The 20,983-nt window shown below is 38.0% G+C and overlaps 1 protein-coding gene across 2 annotated transcripts; it reads left to right on the top strand.

Annotated features, from left to right (window-relative positions):
• The first annotated feature begins 2,403 nt into the window (after nt 1-2,403).
• LOC113018080 (outer mitochondrial transmembrane helix translocase-like) lies at nt 2,404-16,638 on the top strand. Of its 2 annotated transcripts, none has more exons than XM_080298926.1 (11): nt 2,404-4,277; nt 6,619-6,757; nt 7,832-7,927; nt 8,084-8,204; nt 10,904-11,104; nt 12,184-12,290; nt 13,093-13,182; nt 13,704-13,754; nt 15,295-15,419; nt 15,726-15,850; nt 16,449-16,638. In XM_080298926.1, exons 2-10 carry the CDS (start codon nt 6,635-6,637, stop codon nt 15,847-15,849), a joined length of 1,038 nt encoding a protein of 345 aa, XP_080155052.1. In that variant the 5' UTR covers nt 2,404-4,277; nt 6,619-6,634; the 3' UTR covers nt 15,850; nt 16,449-16,638. The 2 variants fall into 2 exon arrangements, with proteins under 2 accessions (XP_080155052.1, XP_026016933.2); XM_026161148.2 differs by having other exon boundaries at nt 2,405-4,281.
• The last annotated feature ends 4,345 nt before the right edge of the window (nt 16,639-20,983 follow it).

The raw sequence follows: 20,983 nt of genomic DNA on the forward strand, positions 1-20,983 counted from the left end.
TGATCCACAGCCACAAAGACAATACGGCCATGCTGAAATCATGGGATCAGCACCTAAATGTGAAACTGCTGTTTGTTTGTTTTTGTTTTTGTTTTATTTTTCTTCTTTTTTTTTGTAAAATGTTCAATTCAATGTAGTCAATATAATTTTATTTATACAGCACCAAATCACAATAAACAGTTGCCTCAAGGCATTTTATATTGTCAGGTAGACCCTACAATATAGTGATCCATTACTTGTTATTGTAGTCTGTTACATCACATAACATGTGGGGCTAATATGCTTAAAGTGATCTCATTTGGTTACAGTAATGTCATGAAAACCTGCCATTGTGACAGCCCTAATCGAGCATAGGGTCAGCATAAAAACAGTCTTTTCTCCAGTAACTTCAGTCTTTAGCATGGAAGCCAAATCATGTTACATTCATCATGTTCACCTTCTTTTTAAGACAGTAAAAAAAAAGGTCAACATGTTATTTCAGGACATTTTTAGATAAGAAAGCAGGACTCATGGTTCACCTTTCTATTCCTGCACAAATGATATTTTTAGAAACTGAAACTGGTTAACTAACTAAACAAAGGTTTCAATGGCACAAGTCAGACATTTAAAGATAATTTTGTTATTTATTTTTCTATTATTTTGTTTTAATGGGGTTCTGTATGGAGTAACATGACACTCATGTCAGTGGCACATAAGTTGATTCTGTTCATCTGGACGTAACGTTTTCTGTGAGAAAAACGTTTTGTCACTCATCCAAGTGACTTCTTCAGTCTGACCTCCCAGCCCATCGTTCCTTAAGTGGGCTGGTTTCAGTCATTATGCAAATGTACTGTTTATAAGATTGGGGAAACCTGCAGTCAGCTGAGACTGAAGAAGTCACTTGGATGAGCGACGAAACGTTTCTCCCACTGAAAACGCCACGTCCAGATGAACAGAATCAACTTTTGGAGATTTACTTACCTGGGTGATTGAGCATGCATCAAGACGTTACAGTTTTTCTTAATTGCTTTGACCGGCCTACAGAGACTGGATCCCCTCAGTTTTCATCATCACTATCTGAGCAGAGCAGGAGACACTTCTTGGAAATGTGTTAACCCTTTCTCATTGGCTTGACAACTTTTCCCCACCTTTTTGCAAAACAATTAATCTCATTCAAGCAGTCCAAACCCCATTGTTTTAGCTGTGGTAACCAAACAGAAATCACCTATTTCTAACTATTAGAAACTACCAAGATCAGTATGAAATCAATAAATCACCTGTTTTTGAAGTCCTTAACACAAACTTTCATTTCGCAATCAGTCTGCAGGCCTTCAAAGATGCCACATCTGTGTAGTTCTTTACCAGCATCAGTTGAGGAGGTCTAAGGTGAGCGATTGAGTATCAAAAGTGGCAATTTCTTATACTGTAATAGATTTTATTTTGGTTTATATGTATTTTTTTGTAATATTTCCAGTGTTTCAATATTCAGTCACAGTTTGAAAAAAAGTCATTGACTCAATAAAATTAGCATCAAACTATTTCTGATTCTGAATCTAAATCATTGCAAGAAAGCAAATTTGACACAGCCTATGTAGAAAGACAACACATGACAAAGGCTGTGTAATGGGCTACAATGATGAGCAGTGGTGCACGGATTCAGTACTGTGTTTTGTGTAATGATTGATCGGACAAGCTCATACACTTGTTTACAAGTTCTGATGTTTGAAAACAAAATTTGCTTTTGTTTCATATTTTAAATGTTTTGGCATTATTAGAGCCTTTTGCAAAGAAAATGTGTCACTTTGAGCATGAGTGCCTCTGTTTAGGCCTTTGTGTTAACTGTTTAGAAAAATGTGGATTTCACAATTGGAAAATTACTTTCTGTTCACCATTTGTGTGACTAACAGTTTCACGTCCAGGTGACTGTTGTTGTAATTTGGTGATATATAGATAAAACTGAATTAAAACGTCTGGTGTACAGCTTACTGAGAGGTCCTCTCATGGGCAGTGTGCAATCACAGAAAATAACAACCTAAATTTCACCGTAACCCTCACTGGAGAAAAGGCAGTCTGGAACAATTGTTGAACATTCCTCTAAAATCAGTGCTGTGAGAGTGACTTTGCTTTACCAAAAAAGAAAAAGAAAAGAAATCAGATGGTGTTTCATTGGAACAGTAAAGTACCACAACAAAGAATAAATATGTAAGAACAAGTATCACTGCTGTGGAGTTTTACATGTTTTCATGATTACACATACAATGGACAAGGTTTCTATAAAAATTACACACAGTCTAAACAAATTACAACATACTAATTATTGGAGCTTAGACAGTCCAGGCCAATATTTTACTCAAATACATCGGACCGTATTTGAGTATTTTGTTATGATCTGTAATCTGAGTTTCTAGTTACAATCTGGATTATTTTATGTTGTAATACAATATACTATGGTCCATATGCTCTAAATTTGTCCTGCTTTCTTAATCTATTGGGTTGTTGTAAAGTGGTGGTAGGTGTCATCAACACGTTCTCATTGACAAAGCGGGTGTGTTAGGCCGCAATGTGGTGGAGCAACAGTTGTTTATCGTTTAGTTATGACATAAAATAGATGTAAACGGAGCTCCACTGGAGGCATTTGTTTTGGAGTTTTCGGTTTGTGTGGAGTAAATAAACGTTTTCCTTTTTTTCTTTTTTACATTCACCTCGTTTTTGCTACCGAAAGGCCTACAGCCAAGCACGAGTCAGAAACTTTACGTCCAGCAGAAGCGACGAAGGACCGAAGATTGCCGCTACACTAATAAATGTTTTATGAAAATCTGACACTTTCAAAACAGAAGAATACATGTTTTATAAAAATCACGTTCTTTGATGATCATATTACATGTGTCACATTTTAAAAGGAACATATACTTGGACAACTGTTCACAAAACAGTTTTAGAGAATGCAACACGCCTTTACTTTTCCACAGTGCGTGTACACCTCTTCCAGAGTTTTGTGTTTTTTACAATTTTGCAATTTTACAATCTTACAATCAGACACAATAACTCACGATTATCTAAGACCTGCCATCAAATGTCCGTCACTTCTTCACAATCATTTTTTCATTTAATTTTATTTCACACATGGTTCAACAGTGGTTCATGTCCGCTGCTCTCCTCGGGTTTGCTGGATCAGATCCTAATGCAGAGGCGTCTGAACTGGGGGGTAAAAATGGCTCTTTGGCAGTTTATCAAAAAATATCTTAATTATTTTATTGACGGGTCTGGGAGGAGTTCGAGAGATTGTCATTGTACCCACACTGGCTGATGTGCGAGACGAAACACACCATCGCGTGGACTCTTGCTCCTGTGCGACCGACTCATGCAGAGGTGTGGCGTGTACCTGTGCTTCCTATGTTCCTTGTTTCGGATTAAGCAAAAGCAAATAAAACGAAATAATGCTTAACGGGGCGTGCAGCCTCCATCTCCCCCATCCTGCTCTCTGTTGTTAAGAAGCAGCTGTTTTTAAGAATAACCTTTTCCATATCTAAAAATGGGGCATTTTTGTCAGAAAAACTGCACTTTTTGTCTAAAATTAAAAAGGGCGCAAAATAATAAATTCATTTAATAGTTTTCATTTCTATCACACACATTATATTGCATTGCAATATGTTCATGGTGTTTTGGGTCATATGATTATTGATTATTACCGAGGGAGAAAGAGCTGAGTCATGATGGACTGAAATCTGAACTGAAAATCAGCGCAAACAAGTTATTATAGAGGAAGAATAAATTTGGACATTAATTTTTTTTTTTGTTTGTTTGCTTGAGGTTTTTTTTAACCATTATATAGCTTTCACGGACTCGTGATTTGGTTGGTTTTTCTTTTTTGTTTTTTTTTTCAGTTTTAGGTTCTTTTCCTTCAGCAGATATTTTGTGGTTGGTTTATGTTTATATTCATGTGCTTTCTTAGTTTTTTTACTTACTTAGTTTTACTATCTAGTTTCTGTCTATTGTTATACTTGGTTTATATTCCTTGATTCGCTTTATTCCTCCCGTGTGTTATGTTGTTGTTGAGTTCGTGTCACTTTGAAAAGTGTTCTTGCGTTTTGCTTCCCTGTTTTATGTTGGTTGTCTGTTGTGCTTTGTATTTAGTCTCCTCCTCTCACCACGAACAGCAAATAAGACGAAAGTTGGCTCTTCCCATGCAGTTTGGCACCACCGCAACTCAGCTGTGTCACCACGTGATTTCTCCTAAAACGATATCTGCTGCTTTACTCTACCTGACTTGTTTGTTGCCGTCTTCGTGTTGTCCTTCTGTAGGTGAGATTTATTTTATTTTTTTATAAAACAGAATATATATTTAAATTTTGTTTGAAGAAGTGGTAGCCTATACATTATATTTTTTTATATTGATTCAGTATGTATGAGTATGTGGATAATGGATGCTTGTGTGGCGGGTTTATGAAGCGCAGGTACTCCGAGGTGTGATTCAAAACACACATGTCACGTTGGCTGATTTAAAGTTTTTGTGCGTTTGACTCCAGCTCCAGGATTTTTTTTTTCAAAGTCCCTGCTGTCTCATATTCCTACTCACTTTGTTTGTGGATGAGGATAGATATGGACTTAGGAAAAGAGGAGCACCTGAGAACGACCTTAAAGTTTGACTACACTGTTACTTCGCCACAGCTTGTTGTCTTGGTTTAGCTATAGTGAAGAGATTCAGTGTCAGTTTTGTGACTGACAGTTAGTTTGAACTAGGTCTTAGCTTTATGGAGTATGTATTTGTAAAAGTTTCACTTTCAGAATAGCAATCTGTCTCTAACAGGGGATGAAATGTTATAAAAATGCCAATACTTTGTGAATTTGTTGTTTGAAAATAATCGTTAATTATGTGAGGATCGTAAGGACTGAATCTCATGAAGATTTTCCCATAAGTCTGTCCAAATGTTGCATTTTTCCAGCTATAAATGAAGTGTTTCTTCAATCTTTGTTGTCCATTCACATAGTACGATATCGAAGGGCTGTTGTGGTTTTTTTTTCTTCAAACGATGCCAAAGGAAAAATAGCAGCAACAAAGTGACAAAGACTATTACGGTAATTGTTAAAATTACTCGCAACCATGAGCTACTCAGATGTTAGCATTCTGTAATGCCAGAGGTTTAAGTACTTAGTTACTGTATTTAAGTAGAATTTACAAGGACTTCTGGGATGATTTTCATCTCTTAACCCAATTTTGATCTCAGTTGTCATCCTGGTTAATTATGTTTCACTTTCTTTCGAATGTAGGAGGAAGAAGAGATATTTCATTTTTATTATCGTCTGCTCATCTTCAACTTAACGGATTCAAGCTCATGATTAGAACCAAAAGTCAGACTGTTCAGTTAGCTTTGCACAAAAATAGCAGGCGACTTTAGGCAACTGTGACTTGGCGCTATTGTCGTGTTCAAATTTTTCAGAGGGAAATCAGGAGATTGTCTCTCTTTAATAATTGAATCGAATAGAAATGCCCTCCAAGGAGTTAATATGTTAATTAGAGAATTAACTTAAGTTAATATTCAGTTAATATGAGATCCATTTGAGTAAATTCTCATTATTTTTGAGGAACGATTGGTGGGGCTCACTTCTAAACACTCAGTATGAGGAGAGAAGAGTTTTTGGTAATGTCCCCACAGTTTTGAGCCATCCGCGTAAACTATCGATTACACACTTCTTCTGATTGCATCTCTCCTCCTAAAAATTAAAACTCCTTGTAGCATCTATCACAACCACAACAAGCACAAGATATGATTTTTCAATTAATGACATTTCCAGTAAATTGTGTGCCATAGACTTTCACATTTGTGCTACTCATTTAAATATTCTCCTCCTGAAAGGGAAACTCCTACAAAATGATATGCAATAAGACCAGCCTCAAAAATTCTCCTGTTCATAACTTGCTGTCACAAAACTGGCACTGTGTCTCTTTAGTAAATCTAAAAGCTTTTTAATATCAAAATAATTTAAATCTGGACCTAAACATTACTTTAAAATTCAAACCTTTCTAATAAAATATATTTTTCATAGGATATTCTCATTTTAGAAGTCACTGGAGTAAAGATATGGATTTGTATGATATGGATTTTGTAGTCCATGTTTTGCATATTGTAAGTTCAACATAGCCAACATTCAGCATCACATTGTTAGTGATGTTCCAAATTTCAGAGCATTGCTCTTCTCTTTTCTTAGTATCAATCTTCCCATCAGCCTTTACATGACCTCAATGACATTTCCATCAAGATCAAGGAAAAGAGGTTAGGAAGAGGAGACAAGAGGGAGGTTTTGAACGCAGCCAGTGTTTTGAAAAATTTGCACTTTGTCAGCTAAACACAGTGTCAAAATGTCAGTATCAAGCATCCCATCCCCAATTCTGAGCGAGCTTTAGATATTTTTGACTTTTTGCATTGTCTCAGTTTCTTCCTGAACTTTCTAAAACTTTAGATGATTGGGCATTTTTTAGACTTCTGTCCTTCATAAAACATTTGTATTCCGCACAGTAATAACAAGCAGTGAGTGAGAGAGTGTTGCGAGGTGGTGAGTTGTTATGCTCCTGCTGTTTGTATTCATCTTCTTGATAGCATTTTATACATTAATCCCTGTGTAAACCTGTTTGTGTCTCAGAATCTGTGACGTGACAATGGGACTGAGCTTTGTGCGAGCTGGAGGCATCGCTCTTTTTCTCGGCCTAGGCCAAGGTCTAGGCCAGGGTCTAGGCGTAGGCCTAGGCCTAAGCCTAGGCATCATATACCAGTTATACCAGGTAAGGAATCAGCAGGAGAAGCCTCACAGGCAGGTGGGAGGGGAATCAAGATTTATTGCAACAGGTTTTGTCTTCAGATGTTTGTTTTTTTTGTCTCACCTTAATGTGGATTAATTCTGATTCTTTCTCATGTTTAATCTCAGATTTGCTGATGTGCAGATATTACCTGATAATTTCAGAGAATATATTAATTTTGCCTTTCTTTTCATTTGTAAAGATAATGACATTTTCAGAATTATACTTTAAAAACATTTTGATTAATAACTATACAGAACAAGCTTTTGTGCAAACAAGAAAGAAGACAAGAGATTAATGATATAATTTTCCACAGTCAGCAGATGCACATAAAAATCAGTCTGAGCACAAATACCCAAACTGAATGGATTGAAGCTGCTCATAATCAGATCTGCTAGGCAGGTTTTACAGTAGGATGAACATTTCTAACAGGATGTAACCAAAAATCTGTAGGTTCCCAAAATCTGTTTCATCTCCTTTTCCTAACCTTTTTTCTTTCACCTCCATGAACGCATCAGATGTAAAGGAAGAGGGTAGGAGAATTTGTGAGGACGTAGGCAGTGAGTCCTGCACTGAGAGTCTGTTGGATTGATGCTATGACTGTAGTGATAACAGAATTTTCAGTTTACTGGCCGATCTACGTCCCTACCTTCACCTATGGTGACGAGCTTTGGATAGTGACCAAAAGAACGAAATTGCAGATAAAAGCAGCAACAATGAGCTTTCTCCGAAGGCTGGCTGGCCTCTCCATTAGAGATGGGGTGAGGAGTTCGGCCATCCGGGAGAAGCTTATTGCTTATTCTCGACTATAATTCTGTCTTTTCTTTATGGTCACATTTTAACTATCATCCTATAGACTATGGCACAACTGCTCTTCCAGTTACTTTTCTTTCCAAGCTTCTTAGATTGCCATGACCCAGATGACAGAGAACCTAGGCATACATCTTTCATCCTGAATATTTTATTTGAGAAAATTGTCTCCTGCTGATGAGGACAGTATGATCCTGACATAGAGCACAGGCTGAGCCTTTGATTTGTTTCTGCTTTTGTGTTTTTCAGACAACGAGGACAGGTCAAAATAAATCTAAAAATGTTAAACTCTCTGTGTATGAACAGCGCATTGTCACTCACCGGGTTGACCCGCGGACCATGCAGGTAATGCCACTTTACATGTTGTTTAAACTGAAGCTGTAAATATAAACCACAAAGAGCTGACAGCACACAGTACTGACAGAAACAGGAAGTGTGGGGTTAATCTTCGTGCATCAGCACTTGCAGCCAATATCCATCCAGATTTCTTCCTGTGTGCAGATCACATGGAGGGATATCGCAGGTCTGGAGGAGGTGATCAACGAGCTAAAGGAGAAAATGATCTTCCCCGTTCAGAAAAGACATCTGTTCAGGAAATCCCGGCTGCTGCAGCCGCCCAAAGGTCAGCAATCATTCACTTTGTTGTTGTTGTTCAGGATTCCCATTAGCATCAGCCTTTGCCTTAGTTATTCTGAGATGGGATAGAAAATTGCCTTAATCAGGACACCCACAGAAACTTTAATCAAAATCTACAAAGGATGCACAGCTTTTAACCATTACATTACATCTGTATTAGATATAATCGATCAACAATAACCATTTCTTGTTTGCTGTAATTTCTATTTTGATTATATATATATATACCATTTAAATTCTTTTACTTTAGTCTGTTTGTAATTGGTTGATTCTCTGTATGCGTGTCCAGAGAAATGGAAGTGTTTGTCACTGTTTATTTAAAGCATACAGGTTGTGAATGAGTTTTCAGTTTCCGACAGAGTTTAATGCACCTTAATAGTTAATAGTTTAATTATTTATATAGCACATTTAATTACAACAGGAGCGTTGACCAAAGTGCTGTACAAGAATACAACATGCATAATAAAACAACTTAGAGTATTAAAAGCAAACAACAAATATGAATTAACAAACAACTCTCATGCTGTATTAAAAGCCAGTAAATAAAAATGCGTTTTAAGATAAGATTTAAAAAGATTGACAGTATGAGCCTGTCTGATGTATAGGGGTAAATTATTCCACAGCTTAAGCGCTATGACTGCAAATGCTCGATCACCTCTATGAACCAGCCTCGACCTCGGTACAGCTAAAAGCAAAAGATCACTTGATCTAAGAGATCTAAGGGGGGTATAAGTCTGCAAGAGGTCAGACAAATACCCGGGAGCCTGTCCATTCAGGGCTTTGTAAGTCAACAATAAAATTTTAAAATTAATTCTGAAGCGGGCAGGGAGCCAATGAAGGGAGGCAAGTACCAGGGAAATGTGTTCACATCTTTTAGTACGTGTCAGAAGATGAGCTGCAGCATTCTGGACCAACTGCAGCCTTGCCAGGCAGGTCTGGCTGACTCCAGCATATAAGGAGTTACAATAGTCCAGCTGGGATATAATGAAAGCATGAATCGCTCGTTCAAAGTTTTTAAAAGATAAAAATGATCTCACCTTAGGTAAAAGCCTCAGTTTGAAGAAAGACCGCTGTACGGCTGAGCTAATTTGTTTTTCAAAGGTGAAATTGCTGTCAAATATAACCCCCAAATGTTTGGCATGTGATTTGACAAAAGGCTCAAGACTGTGCAGGTTAAAATTAGAAGTGTTGGGATTGCCGCTTGGTTTTGCTATTGTTTGCTTGTGTGTGTTGATTGTGAAAGTATTTGTTTAACAAATAATTAAACTTTCTTTAGTACTCTGGTAACTATAATTGATAGTTTCATTACATCATAGCTTAGCAAATTAGTGTGTCTTGCATTTTGTGTGTTTGCTGTGTACAACTCTTAATACTGTAGGTGCTCTGAAAAAACTACTTGACTCCCTGATATATGCAGTAAAGGACTAGGGCTCCTGAATGCAGCGTAATCTGTAATAAGAGAACCAGAAGTAAGTTTGGCTAAGAACCCTGGGTGTGTGAATAAGACACAAACATAAACGTATTTATTATAGTGGTGTGGACTTTGTCACTTTGTTAAGGCATAAGTTCAGACAGAGGGAAAAAAGAAAACTATTAAAAACAACAAAAACATAATAATAATAATAATAATAATAATAATAATAATAATAATAATAATAATAATAATAATAATAACAATAATAATAATAATAATAATAATAATAACGGTTTTCTCAATTGCTTAAACACTACAACCAATCTTGTGAACCCAAATTTCAAAACCTTAATGCCACTTCCTAAAAAGCACAGCCATTTCCCTGAACTATAAACACTATGCCGCTGCTTTACCACATGAGTCAGATATGGTGAACTGTTACTGTAAAACTCTACACACATATTCGTACATTTGTCAGTGCTGACACCATGTTGTCACTTAGAAAGCAGTCAGTAATGTTAACTCGAATCAGCACAGCTTTAGCTCAGTTACTACACAATTACGAAGTCAAAATGTATCACACACCAATCAGAAACTTTGATGGACAAAAGGGCCAAAGTCAGCTCATTCAGGTTTGAAACAATGGATCCAAAGACATGCAAAGGAAGAGGTGGAGGAGTGGAAGGAGAAGGAGGTCTAGGACACCAGGGAGAAGGAGGTGGATGAACATAATTTCATGTTTTTCTGTGTTTTATCCTCAGTTACTTTGACACAAAGGCTTCTGCTGTGATTCTCACACCCCTGATGAAAACTCACAAGTGCCAGCTTTGTTCTTATATATAAAAAAAGATATTTCTTAAATCTGTATCTGTAACTTATTGTTAAATAGTCTAGTCTGTTACTGTCTTGGAGCAACTGCAACCCACATATTTTCCTTAGGGATTAATAAAGTATTCTGATTCTGATATGTACTAATAAATGATCAGAATTATAATATCTCTCACTGTCTGAGTCAACCTGAAATGAATTGAATCTAATCAAACTGAATCAGGAAATGGGAAAAATCGGGACCTTGTGAATCAAAATCAAATCAGTCATAGAAATCAGAGCTGATACCCAGCCCTATGTGTCCACAGTGTGTGTGAGAGAGATGAGCTATTGCCATCGATGCGACATTTGAGTCCGTAGGCGAGCAACAAGCTGTTACTTTCATGGTAGTTTGATTTCTAGCAATCGGCAAAATAATACAAAATCCCACTGTCTTCACACAGGTGTGCTGCTGTATGGACCCCCAGGATGTGGTAAGACACTCATCGCCAAGGCAACAGCAAAAGAGGCGGGCTTTGCTTTCATCAACTTGAAGCCGAGCACGCTGACAGATAAATGGTACGGAGAGTCCCAGAAACTGACTGCTGCTGTGTTCTCACTGGCCTCCAAACTGGGCCCAACAATCATCTTCATCGACGAGATAGGTGAGAAAGACACACACACAGATGCGCGCACACACATACACACATACAGTTTATCTCTCTCTGATAAAGTGGAAATCATTTTGACAAATTAAGTTTGAAAAATAGTTTTTTTTTTTTGTTAAACTGTGTGCTTTGCTTACAATGCCCACTTTATGTCATGAATCGACTGTGTAGTGCAGGAAGGAAAGGATCCAAATGCAGGCCCGTAGGCAGGATGTTAACTCAAAACAGCTTTATTATATAAAGTTTTATTAGCTGAAACGAAAATAACCCATCCTTCAAATCCAGGGAAATGAAGGACGCATTTGGAGCGGCCTTTGAATTGGGACAGGCTTCATCGCTGGCTGTGAAGTAATCAGCCTTCAAATGCGGCCTCAGGAGGATGCGGCCTAGGTTTTGGGACACAGCTACAGGGACATAGGGCCTTCACAATAAAACAAGAAATAGAGGAACATGATGGAGAGGAGAGGCAGACGAGAGGGAGCGATGGGACACGAGCGAGAGGAGACATGACGGGAAACATAGAATGGAAGACTCACACAACATATATAAAGACAGACAGAGATGGAGAGCGGCACAGAGGGCAAAGACAAATAAATAAATAACATATAATGAAGGAGCTAAACAGAAAAACCTTGGCAATATAGGAATTAACTCAAGACTAACTAAAGAAACTTAACCATAAACTATAACACAAAATAACACGAAAATACAAAAACACAAAACACTGGTTCAAATGAGCCAGGACCATGACACTGTAGGATTATACAATTTAATTGGGAAGGGAAAGAAAACAAAATTCACTTGACTACAACCTGCTAACATTTAGTGGCGATATTTTCCATGTACTACCTTAAAATTTAGAATTTTCTTAAACATAAATTAAACATATAAAGAAACTGATTCTGCTTTCAGTGAATTTGGTCTGCACAAACGGTTCAAAGAGAGACGTGAATGTATTTTAATATTTGGTCTTAACTGTATACATTTTGACAAATACCATAGAAGCAAAAAAAGAGGCAAAACATTTTCAAACAATGAAATCATAACTGAGATGATAAAACTGTGTGTATGAACAGATTCCTTTCTGAGGAGTCGATCCAGCAGAGATCATGAAGTCACAGCTATGATGAAGGCTCAGTTTATGAGTTTGTGGGATGGACTCGAAACAGACCACCAGTGCCAGGTATGCACACGTCTGAAATGTTTAGGTTCAATATGGAGTCTCAAGAAATTCACTGAGCTGTGGATGTATTATGGAGGGGAATTTGTCTCAAAAGGGTTGCAAATGCATACAGGGTGATCCGCAAGCATAAATTGATTCACAAATGTTTACAGGAATTTGTGTGTAACGTTTGAGGACTCACTTCCATAGGCCATAAAGCAAAACTGTAGTTTTTAACCATTTTTGCTCCTAGTTCAGTTAAATTTGCATCAACATTTTGCAGTCTCAGAATAAGATGTTTGCTTTCATGCCAACGGCGTGTACGAGTAAATGATTTGCGTTTTATGGTTACATCTTTTTAGAGAATCAATCCATTTACCTGCTCTTTAATCGTTTGCTCTTTTAACAGTTTGGAGGTTGTTAAAATAGTTTTATGAGCTTTAAGCTGAGATTCTGCTAAAATACATTTATATTTAAAAATTGATTTTAGGATTTAATGAATCAGTATTGGATTATTCAAATTAAAATCAATTATCCATCCATCTATTTGCTTCCACTTATATTTTTCATGGTTGCGGGGGGCTTTGGAGCCTATCCCAGATGTCAGCTGACTCCACACAGAAAGACCCTAAAGACCTAAAATCGATTAGAATTGGGATTTTTTTTTTAAAACCACCCCTATTTGCAACCCTTTAGAACCCAATTTCTCTCCATAATCTATGCAATATATGTGAATCCTGAACATAAACGATCAGATAATCAATAAAATGTTCTTCGAAGATTCGGTCTGTATGTAAATCTGATTGAAAGTGTACTTTGTCAGGTGATCATTATGGGAGCCACCAATCGTCCTGAGGACATAGACCCTGCCATCTTGAGGAGGATGCCCACCAAGATCCACATCAAGCTGCCTGTATGTCCTTTTAAAATAAGTCTGACTGTTTTTTTAAAAACAAACCAACAAACAAAAAGCATACTGAACGCAGCAGTGTACCCTCTGCATTGGTCGGTTTGCGTGCCGTGGCAACATCATCACACATTCATTTCTATTTATCCTGTTAAGGCACAGGGTGCTGATGTATTCTCCTGAATGGCAGGTGTCACTACTCAGATAATATCACCACATTAGAAGGAATAAAGCAGTGAAGACGTCAAACCTAAAGAAAAGCATCCCAAGAAGTCTTGTGTTTCTCTAATGATACATCATTAAAATGCAGCAAAAACTGACAAAGCTCTAACAGTCATGTCTTCATCTGCGGTGGTGGCCATGAAACAATGTGCTAGGTTACAAAAACAGAGTGGTGCATGACCAGCTGAAGTGATACCGTAAAGGCGGCATGTACCAGCATATGAGACATAATCTATGGCTCACACCACTGTCAGACAGGGGTGTGTGAGGATAAAACTAGTCTGACAGTGTGTTTGTTTCTGCAGAACATTGAGCAGCGCAAGCAGATACTCAGACTGATCCTGGAGAATGAGACGGTAAGTTCACAGCAAAAGGGAAAAAGTCATGTGACTGAGATATTAATCCTTATGATCTTACATTATTTTACCAACATGGTTCTTCTTCTGCTCTTTTAATGTAGTTAGTACATGAAGCCAAAGAAACATTAAATCCACAATAATAAAAATGAGTGAAGAAAAGGAAAGCTTTAGTGAAGGTTACAAATGATCTTCTTATGGCCTCTGACAGTGGACTCATGTCTGTGCTTGTCCTGCTAGACCTTAGTGCAGCATTCGATACTGTCGACCATAATATCCTATTAGAGCGATTAGAGCATGCTGTAGGTATTACAGGTACCGTAATGTATCAGATCTATCTAAAATACTCGAATTTGTGCATGTAAATGGAGAGTCCTCTTCTCACACTGAGGTTAATTATGGAGTTCCACAGGGTTCAGTGCTAGGACCAATTCTGTTTACATTATACATGCTTCCCTTAGGCAGCATCATTAGAAGACCTAGCATACATTTCCACTGCCATGCAGATGACACCCAGGTCTGTCTATCTATGAAGTGAGATAACACACACCAATTAGTTAAACTGCAGGAATGTCTTAAAGACATAAAGACCTGGATGGCCTTTAATTTCCTGGCAGAGCCTTCAGTTTTCAGACCCCTTTTCTATTAAACCAGCTTCCAGTTTGGATTCGGGAGACAGACACGATCTCTACTTTTAAGATTAGGCTTCAAACGTTTCTTTTTGCTAAAGCATATAGTTAGGGCTGGACCAGGTGACCCTGAATCCTCCCTTAGTTATGCTGCAGTAGGTGTAGGCTGCTGGGGGGTTCCCATGATACATTGAGATTTTCTTCTTCTTCTTCTCACTTAATATGAGAAAATAGGGGCGGGCTTAAAGTCAACACACCTGAATTAAATGAATTAGCTCATTACCAGGCCTCTGGAGAACTTCAAGACACTTTTCCACTCTTAACAGATCAGTTAAGAGTGGCATTAAAAAATCACGCTGACTAAAAGAGTTGTTCTCTCATTCTTTTACTGAAGGTAACCATTTCTGACAATTTCAGTTCCTTTTGCAGATTATTCCAGGAGACAGAGGCGGCGTATTTCAAAGCCTAACTCCTAATTGTGTTTTGATGTGTGGGACAATCAACTGTATGATATTGTGAGAACAAGGGCTGCATTGTTATGATTTTTATGCATATAAACACATAAATAAGAGGGAGAGATTTATAGATAAAGACCAACCAATGGGAAAGCCTGCAAATATAAGAGAAGGACATGGAGCAGCAGCATACACAGAACAATAATGTAGACGATTTCCATAACCCCTTTAGTTAGTGGGCTGGTGCATTCAGAAAAAGCAGCTCACCATAATCCAATAAAGGTAAAACAGTTGCACGAATCAAGTGTTTCTCACCTGGAGGCACACACAGGATTGATTTCTAAACTTAGTTTTAGTTTTAACTTAGACACAAGCCTTTGAATGTGAGTTTTAAATGGTAAATTCGGATTTACAATGATACCTAGATTCATTGATAGACTGATTCTGCCTCTGTAGGTGGATCCACTGACTAACCTCAGCCACATCGCCAGGGAAACTGAGGGTTTCTCAGGAAGTGACCTCAAAGAGATTTGTCGTGAGGCAGCACTGCTGTGTGTCCGAGAAATCATGGATTCTGACACGTAGGTGTTTGGTATTTCCAGGTCAGAGTGGGTAGAGTGACAGGACGTTAAATGTTTTAAAATGATCAAAGTCAATATTTTGACAAATAGGTATTATCAATTACTAATAAAATAAATATTCTGATGATATTCACTTTTTCATGCTAATTAGGACAAATACAGCACAAGTGAAAATCATCTTTTTTTCCTTTTCACTCTCTCAGTGTGCAGGCATTTTTTATGATTGAACTGAGTGATGCAGAGCTGCTCTTATAAAGTTCAGAAGTTCACTTGCTGTTTGCTAAACGTCTGATTTCTTTCTCTCAGCCTTTCAGATGACTGCATCCGTCCAATTAGTCAGGATGACCTCCAGAAGGCCACAACAAAGATGAAGGAGTCCAAGAGTCCGGGTGGCCTGACACTGGATGAGGCATTGTCATACTATTCATAATGTAATAACTGAAACAACACATAGAAATGAATAAATAAACAAGGGGAACCTAGACTATATAGCTGCTCTTGCAAAAGTAAAATGTGTTCAGAACCACAGCATTCAGATCCCAATTCTGATTCCAAAAGCTTCCAGACAGGAGAGGGTTTAAAAAAAAAGATTTTCTAGATATGGAGTTTGGCAGCCCTTTCCTTTGTAGGCAGTGCCTAACTAGTGTCATTCAACCTGACCTGCAAGTCTTAGAAAACTACAGAGCACTTTATCAGCGGCTGATGTCCAATCACCGGCACACAGGTTTAAAACCTCTGCTGAGTTTCAGCTCTCATCGGTTAAACACTGGACTTCATTCACTCAGGTTCTGTCTGTCAGGTCACGTTTACTTCACTGTTTTATTTACAACTGAGCAAATTTGTTTTTGCTCAGATTAAAGTTACGTTTCATAACTGCATAGTTTTACTGACGTTTAATGTCTCACTGGAGCACATGTTAGACTCAACCATTTACTTTTCTTTATTATAACATGTTCATTTATGCTGGATTTCTTTTTAAACTGTGAATTTTGAATTTAAATTAACATTAAAAATCTTTTTTTATACAAGGAGGAAAGAGAGAGTGCGATTCCACTGAGAGGATCAGCATCTGAACCAGCATGTTGATCATGAAGACTCCAGCCTGTACATAAATGATTAAATCATCTCTTTTTAATATTTATTCAACTGTATTCTAAGCACCAGCTCTCTGTTAGAATTTTTGGAGTTTACTCAAAAATAAAATCAGAGTAACATTTGATTTGTGTGGGGTGGATTTATTTATTTGGTCCTTTAATTGTAAAACACTTGCTACAGACTATGAAACACATCACAGACTTCTGGATCTTAAAAGAAAACTAATACTGCTCATGAATGAGACTAACAGAAACAGCATTAGTGAAGGTTACAAATGATCTTATGGCCTCTGACAGTGGACTCATCTCTGCTTGTCCTGATAGACAGTGCAGCGAACAATACTGTTGACCATAATATTTTATTAAAGTGATTACATGCTATAGGTATAACAGGTACTGTGCTGCAGTGGTTTATATTATTGTCTCGTATCAAATGGAAAAACCCTCTTTTCCACTTCATACCATTGACCAGTTGAACAATCAAACAATTGAATGTGACATGAGCTACGCTACATTAGTTTGACTTCCTTGTTGTCCATTGGAAAGCCACAGCGAAATATGGAGTGTGTCCTCAGCGGCCAGAACAAGAACATCACATCAAGAAGGCCCTGAGTAAATGTGGTTATCCCAGCTGGACTTTAGTCAAAGCTTTGATATTTGTGAAAGGCAAGAAGAGCTAACATATCAGGCCAGGACTCTGCAGTCTATTTACACCTACAGGCCAGTGGACACTCTTTCAGTGATGAGGATGTAACATCCTGGACAGGGAGGAACGCTGGTTTGAGCTCGGAGTCAAGGAGGCCATTTACATGAAAAGGGAAAGACCATCTCTGAATCGAGGAGGGGCCTAAGGGGACATCTGTCACCATCTTACAATGCTGTGATTGCAGCCATTCCCCAACTCTCTGTGAATGGTACTCATGGCCATTGATCAGTGGTTGTTGATCAATGGTCATGAGAATTTGTATATTAATAATCAAGGAAATGACCTCCCAGCCCATTGTTCCTTCAGTGGGCTGGTTTCAGTCATTGTGCAAATGTACTGTTCATAAGAGTGGGGAAACCTCCAGTCAGCTGAGACTGAAGAAGTCACTTGGATTAGTGACAAAAAATTTCTCCCACTGAAAACGCTACGTCCAGATGAAGAGAATCAACTTTTTGAGGAGCGGCTGTTTGGTTTCTCCAAGGTAGAGGTCTGAGCATTCCTCGCCACACTGTACAGCACATACTACGTTGTTAAGTTTGTGTTTGGGAGTTTTGCCCTTAGAACAAACCAGTTTTTGTCTGAGTGTGTTGCTGAGTCTCAAGTACACTGGGATGTCATGCTTGGAGAAGATTCTCCTGAGTTTCTCTGATAAACCTGCTACATAAGGGATGATAATATTGTTCCATTTGTCCTTGTGTTTCTCCTTAGTTGATGTCTGACCTTCTTTTCTGTGTATCTTTGCAGATTTGTTTCAGTTTTTTTCTCTTCATATGTTTATGTTTGTGATAAATTTCATTTTAACTTTAGTTCAGAAAGCACTCAACAATTTTACTTTAGTGCAAATGAAACAAAAAAACAACCCAGTGTTCCTACACTCACAAAAACTTTGAGTCTTTCATTCGGAAGCCTCCTCACTTACTCCTACATCTGAACTTGTCAACTGAGCTTTAATGTTCACTCACAGTGACCGCTGTTTTATAAATCATCCAGTAGGTGGCAGCACAGGAGCTTCCAGCATCACATGATGTTGGAAATGTCTCAGGAGGTCTAGATTAAAGGCTTGGTGACAATGGAGTGTTAAAAGCTGTGCTGTTGTTGTTAATACTTGAGGTCACATGAGGCTGGTGCTTTCATCGTCTTAATCACAGAAGAAGAAAAAATACTGAGGTTTCAGAAAAGCTGCCAGCTGGTCCATTTGGGAGATGTTGGAATGAATTTGTCTATTTACAGTTTTCTACAAACCAAAAGAGCAGCAATCACAACAATGAGTACAAGAAGTAAAAAGCCAGGAGCTCCCAGCCCAGCTCACAGTACACACCAGCTCAGACATTCCTGTCGGTTAGTGCTCTGCTTTGATTAAATGCACCTAAAGAAAATCAAAATTGACTTTAATCATGTTAGAAATGCAAAAATCTTGCCGATGCCCTGAGACTTTGCTGGCAGTTTTTACCAAAAGTCCAAACCAAGTCTTGTTCTTCAGATTCTTGTTACCAAACCAAGCAGCAATACAGAAAGAAATAATAGGTTCAATAAAACTTCTGAAAAACAAGGACAACGTGTCAGATGATACATTAAAAGATCTCATTTTCCTTAAAAAGAACAGACTTTGGTGAACTTCTTTGTTAGTGGCATCAACATGAGGCTCCAAACACAGTTCAGCAGCAAAGCTTCTGTTAATCCATCAGAGCCACACACACAGGGATCTTTATCTCATTAAAATATTTATAATGACTGAAAGCAGACAGGAAGTGTTGGGAGCTTCCCACCCGGCTGTTAGACTGCTATGTCGCAGCAAAACAGTGAAACAGTTTGACTTTCTTTGTCTCTCTTGAATGTTGTTAATGAACAACAACTTATTAATAAATGAAATCATCTGAATCCAAAACAGCCTCAGCGTAACTACTTTTGTGTGTTTGCTCTTAGTTTATCTATACAGTAGCAACACACTGAGGAGACTGTGCACATTTCACATGAGAGCAGGAACTTGGCACTAACATATGTACAGAGCCGGTTCTGACCGGTCAGAGAGCTGATTTGATATCTATTCTTCTCCTGTTAAATTAATGATGCAGCTTCTTTTATCAGCAGCAGTTTTTCCCTTTTATTTTAAGAAGAACTGATGAAAGATTTTAATTTTGTGAAGTATGCTTAGTTGTAGCTTCATTAAAGAAGAGGAGTTTGTGAATTGGAGCCAACACAGAGAGAGAGAGATTGAAGCCATATGTTTAGAGGAATGTGGTGACATCCGGTTTTAAACAAGACAGACTGGCGCTCCCCCTCTCTCTCTCTTCCCTTTTATTGAATGTCTGCATTTCTATACATACTACCTCCTTTGTTTCAGCTACTGACAAGCTAACAGTCTCTTTTTCCTTTTATGGAAATGTTTTTGCCACTCCTACTTCCTTGAAAACTTGTATAAATAAAGCAAGTTCTGGATGCCCTGGGCGGTCTTCCCTCTCACTCATATCTGCCCTGCACACGTTGCTGCGGGATGGATCTGGGCGATGAGGGGGGGTCGTCCATGTGTGCACATGTATTAAGATATCTTGAGTCTGAGTTCCTTTGCCTTCTACAATTTCTCTTCACAAGAACCATCTGTTTCCTGTTTGGCTGAACTAAATTATTTCATACTATGCATCATGACAAGAAATACTTTTATGAAATTAAACAGAACAAGACATGCAACAACTGGCACATTATTTCAAATCTCAGGCCTGAGCTGTGGTTAAAATGCCACAAAACAAAAACATCCTTCCTTTGTCTTTGATTAATCATTTTTCCTTGACTTTGAAGAAAAGTTGTTTGTTTGTTTTTTCTTAGCCGGCTGCTTCATAAAGTGGTGGTGGACGTTTTTTATGAGGTTTAACCAGGATGAAACTTCCTGAAGTTGAACTACTCATAATTCACTGATACACAAACTGTGCTGTTTCTTGCACATCATATAAACATGTATCTATAATATAATGTCTCTATAGAGGTTAAAAAAATACACACTTGTGTTTTCCTCTCCCTGCTGATCCACTTTATCCTTTCCTATTTTAAAGCTTCAGGTATCTCTAAAGTCAAATGAGTGAATGATTAATCAACCGCACCCTATATTAGACTTTGTCAATATGGCGTAGTGGGTGTAGATTCGAAGAAAGTGAGAAAAACTGCAACTGGTTGGCAGTGAGGGGAGGAAGACAGGACAAAGACACAGTGTGTAAGAGAAACAAGTATCAATAATAACTAATAATTAAATGCAGAGTTGTGTGTAAGAACAGAGTGAAACATTTGACTGCAGAAGAAACACTCAGTGCATCATGGGAATCCCCCAGCAGCCTTTTGCAGCATAAGGGAGCATTCAGGGACAGCTGATCCAGCCCAAACTATGTGCTTTATCACAAATGAAAGTTTTAAAACTAGTCTTAAAAGTAGAGATAGTGTCAGTCTCCTGGATCCAAGCTTGTAGCTGATTCAGCAAACAACATAACTAATGAGAATAAAGTGAAGGTGGAATATGTGTGTGTTCACATGCAGACTGTGTTTCCTTTCTAAGCTGTACTAAGCAAATTTATCAGTAACTGATCACTTGACCCCACAGCAGGATGAAGATGTTTCCTGACACAGAGGCGTCTGCACAGGCTCAGTCTGACTTGCAGTTGTAATAAGTCATAAAAAACTCTTATTAGTGCCTCATCAGGCAGCGAAAACATTTTTACCAAACTAAACTACAACCTGAAACCCACAAAAGTTGGGACATTCTTTAAATTTGAACAAAATGA

This window comes from Astatotilapia calliptera, chromosome 3 (genome assembly GCF_964374335.1).
Source record: "Astatotilapia calliptera chromosome 3, fAstCal68.1, whole genome shotgun sequence".
Taxonomy (NCBI): Eukaryota; Metazoa; Chordata; class Actinopteri; order Cichliformes; family Cichlidae; genus Astatotilapia; species Astatotilapia calliptera.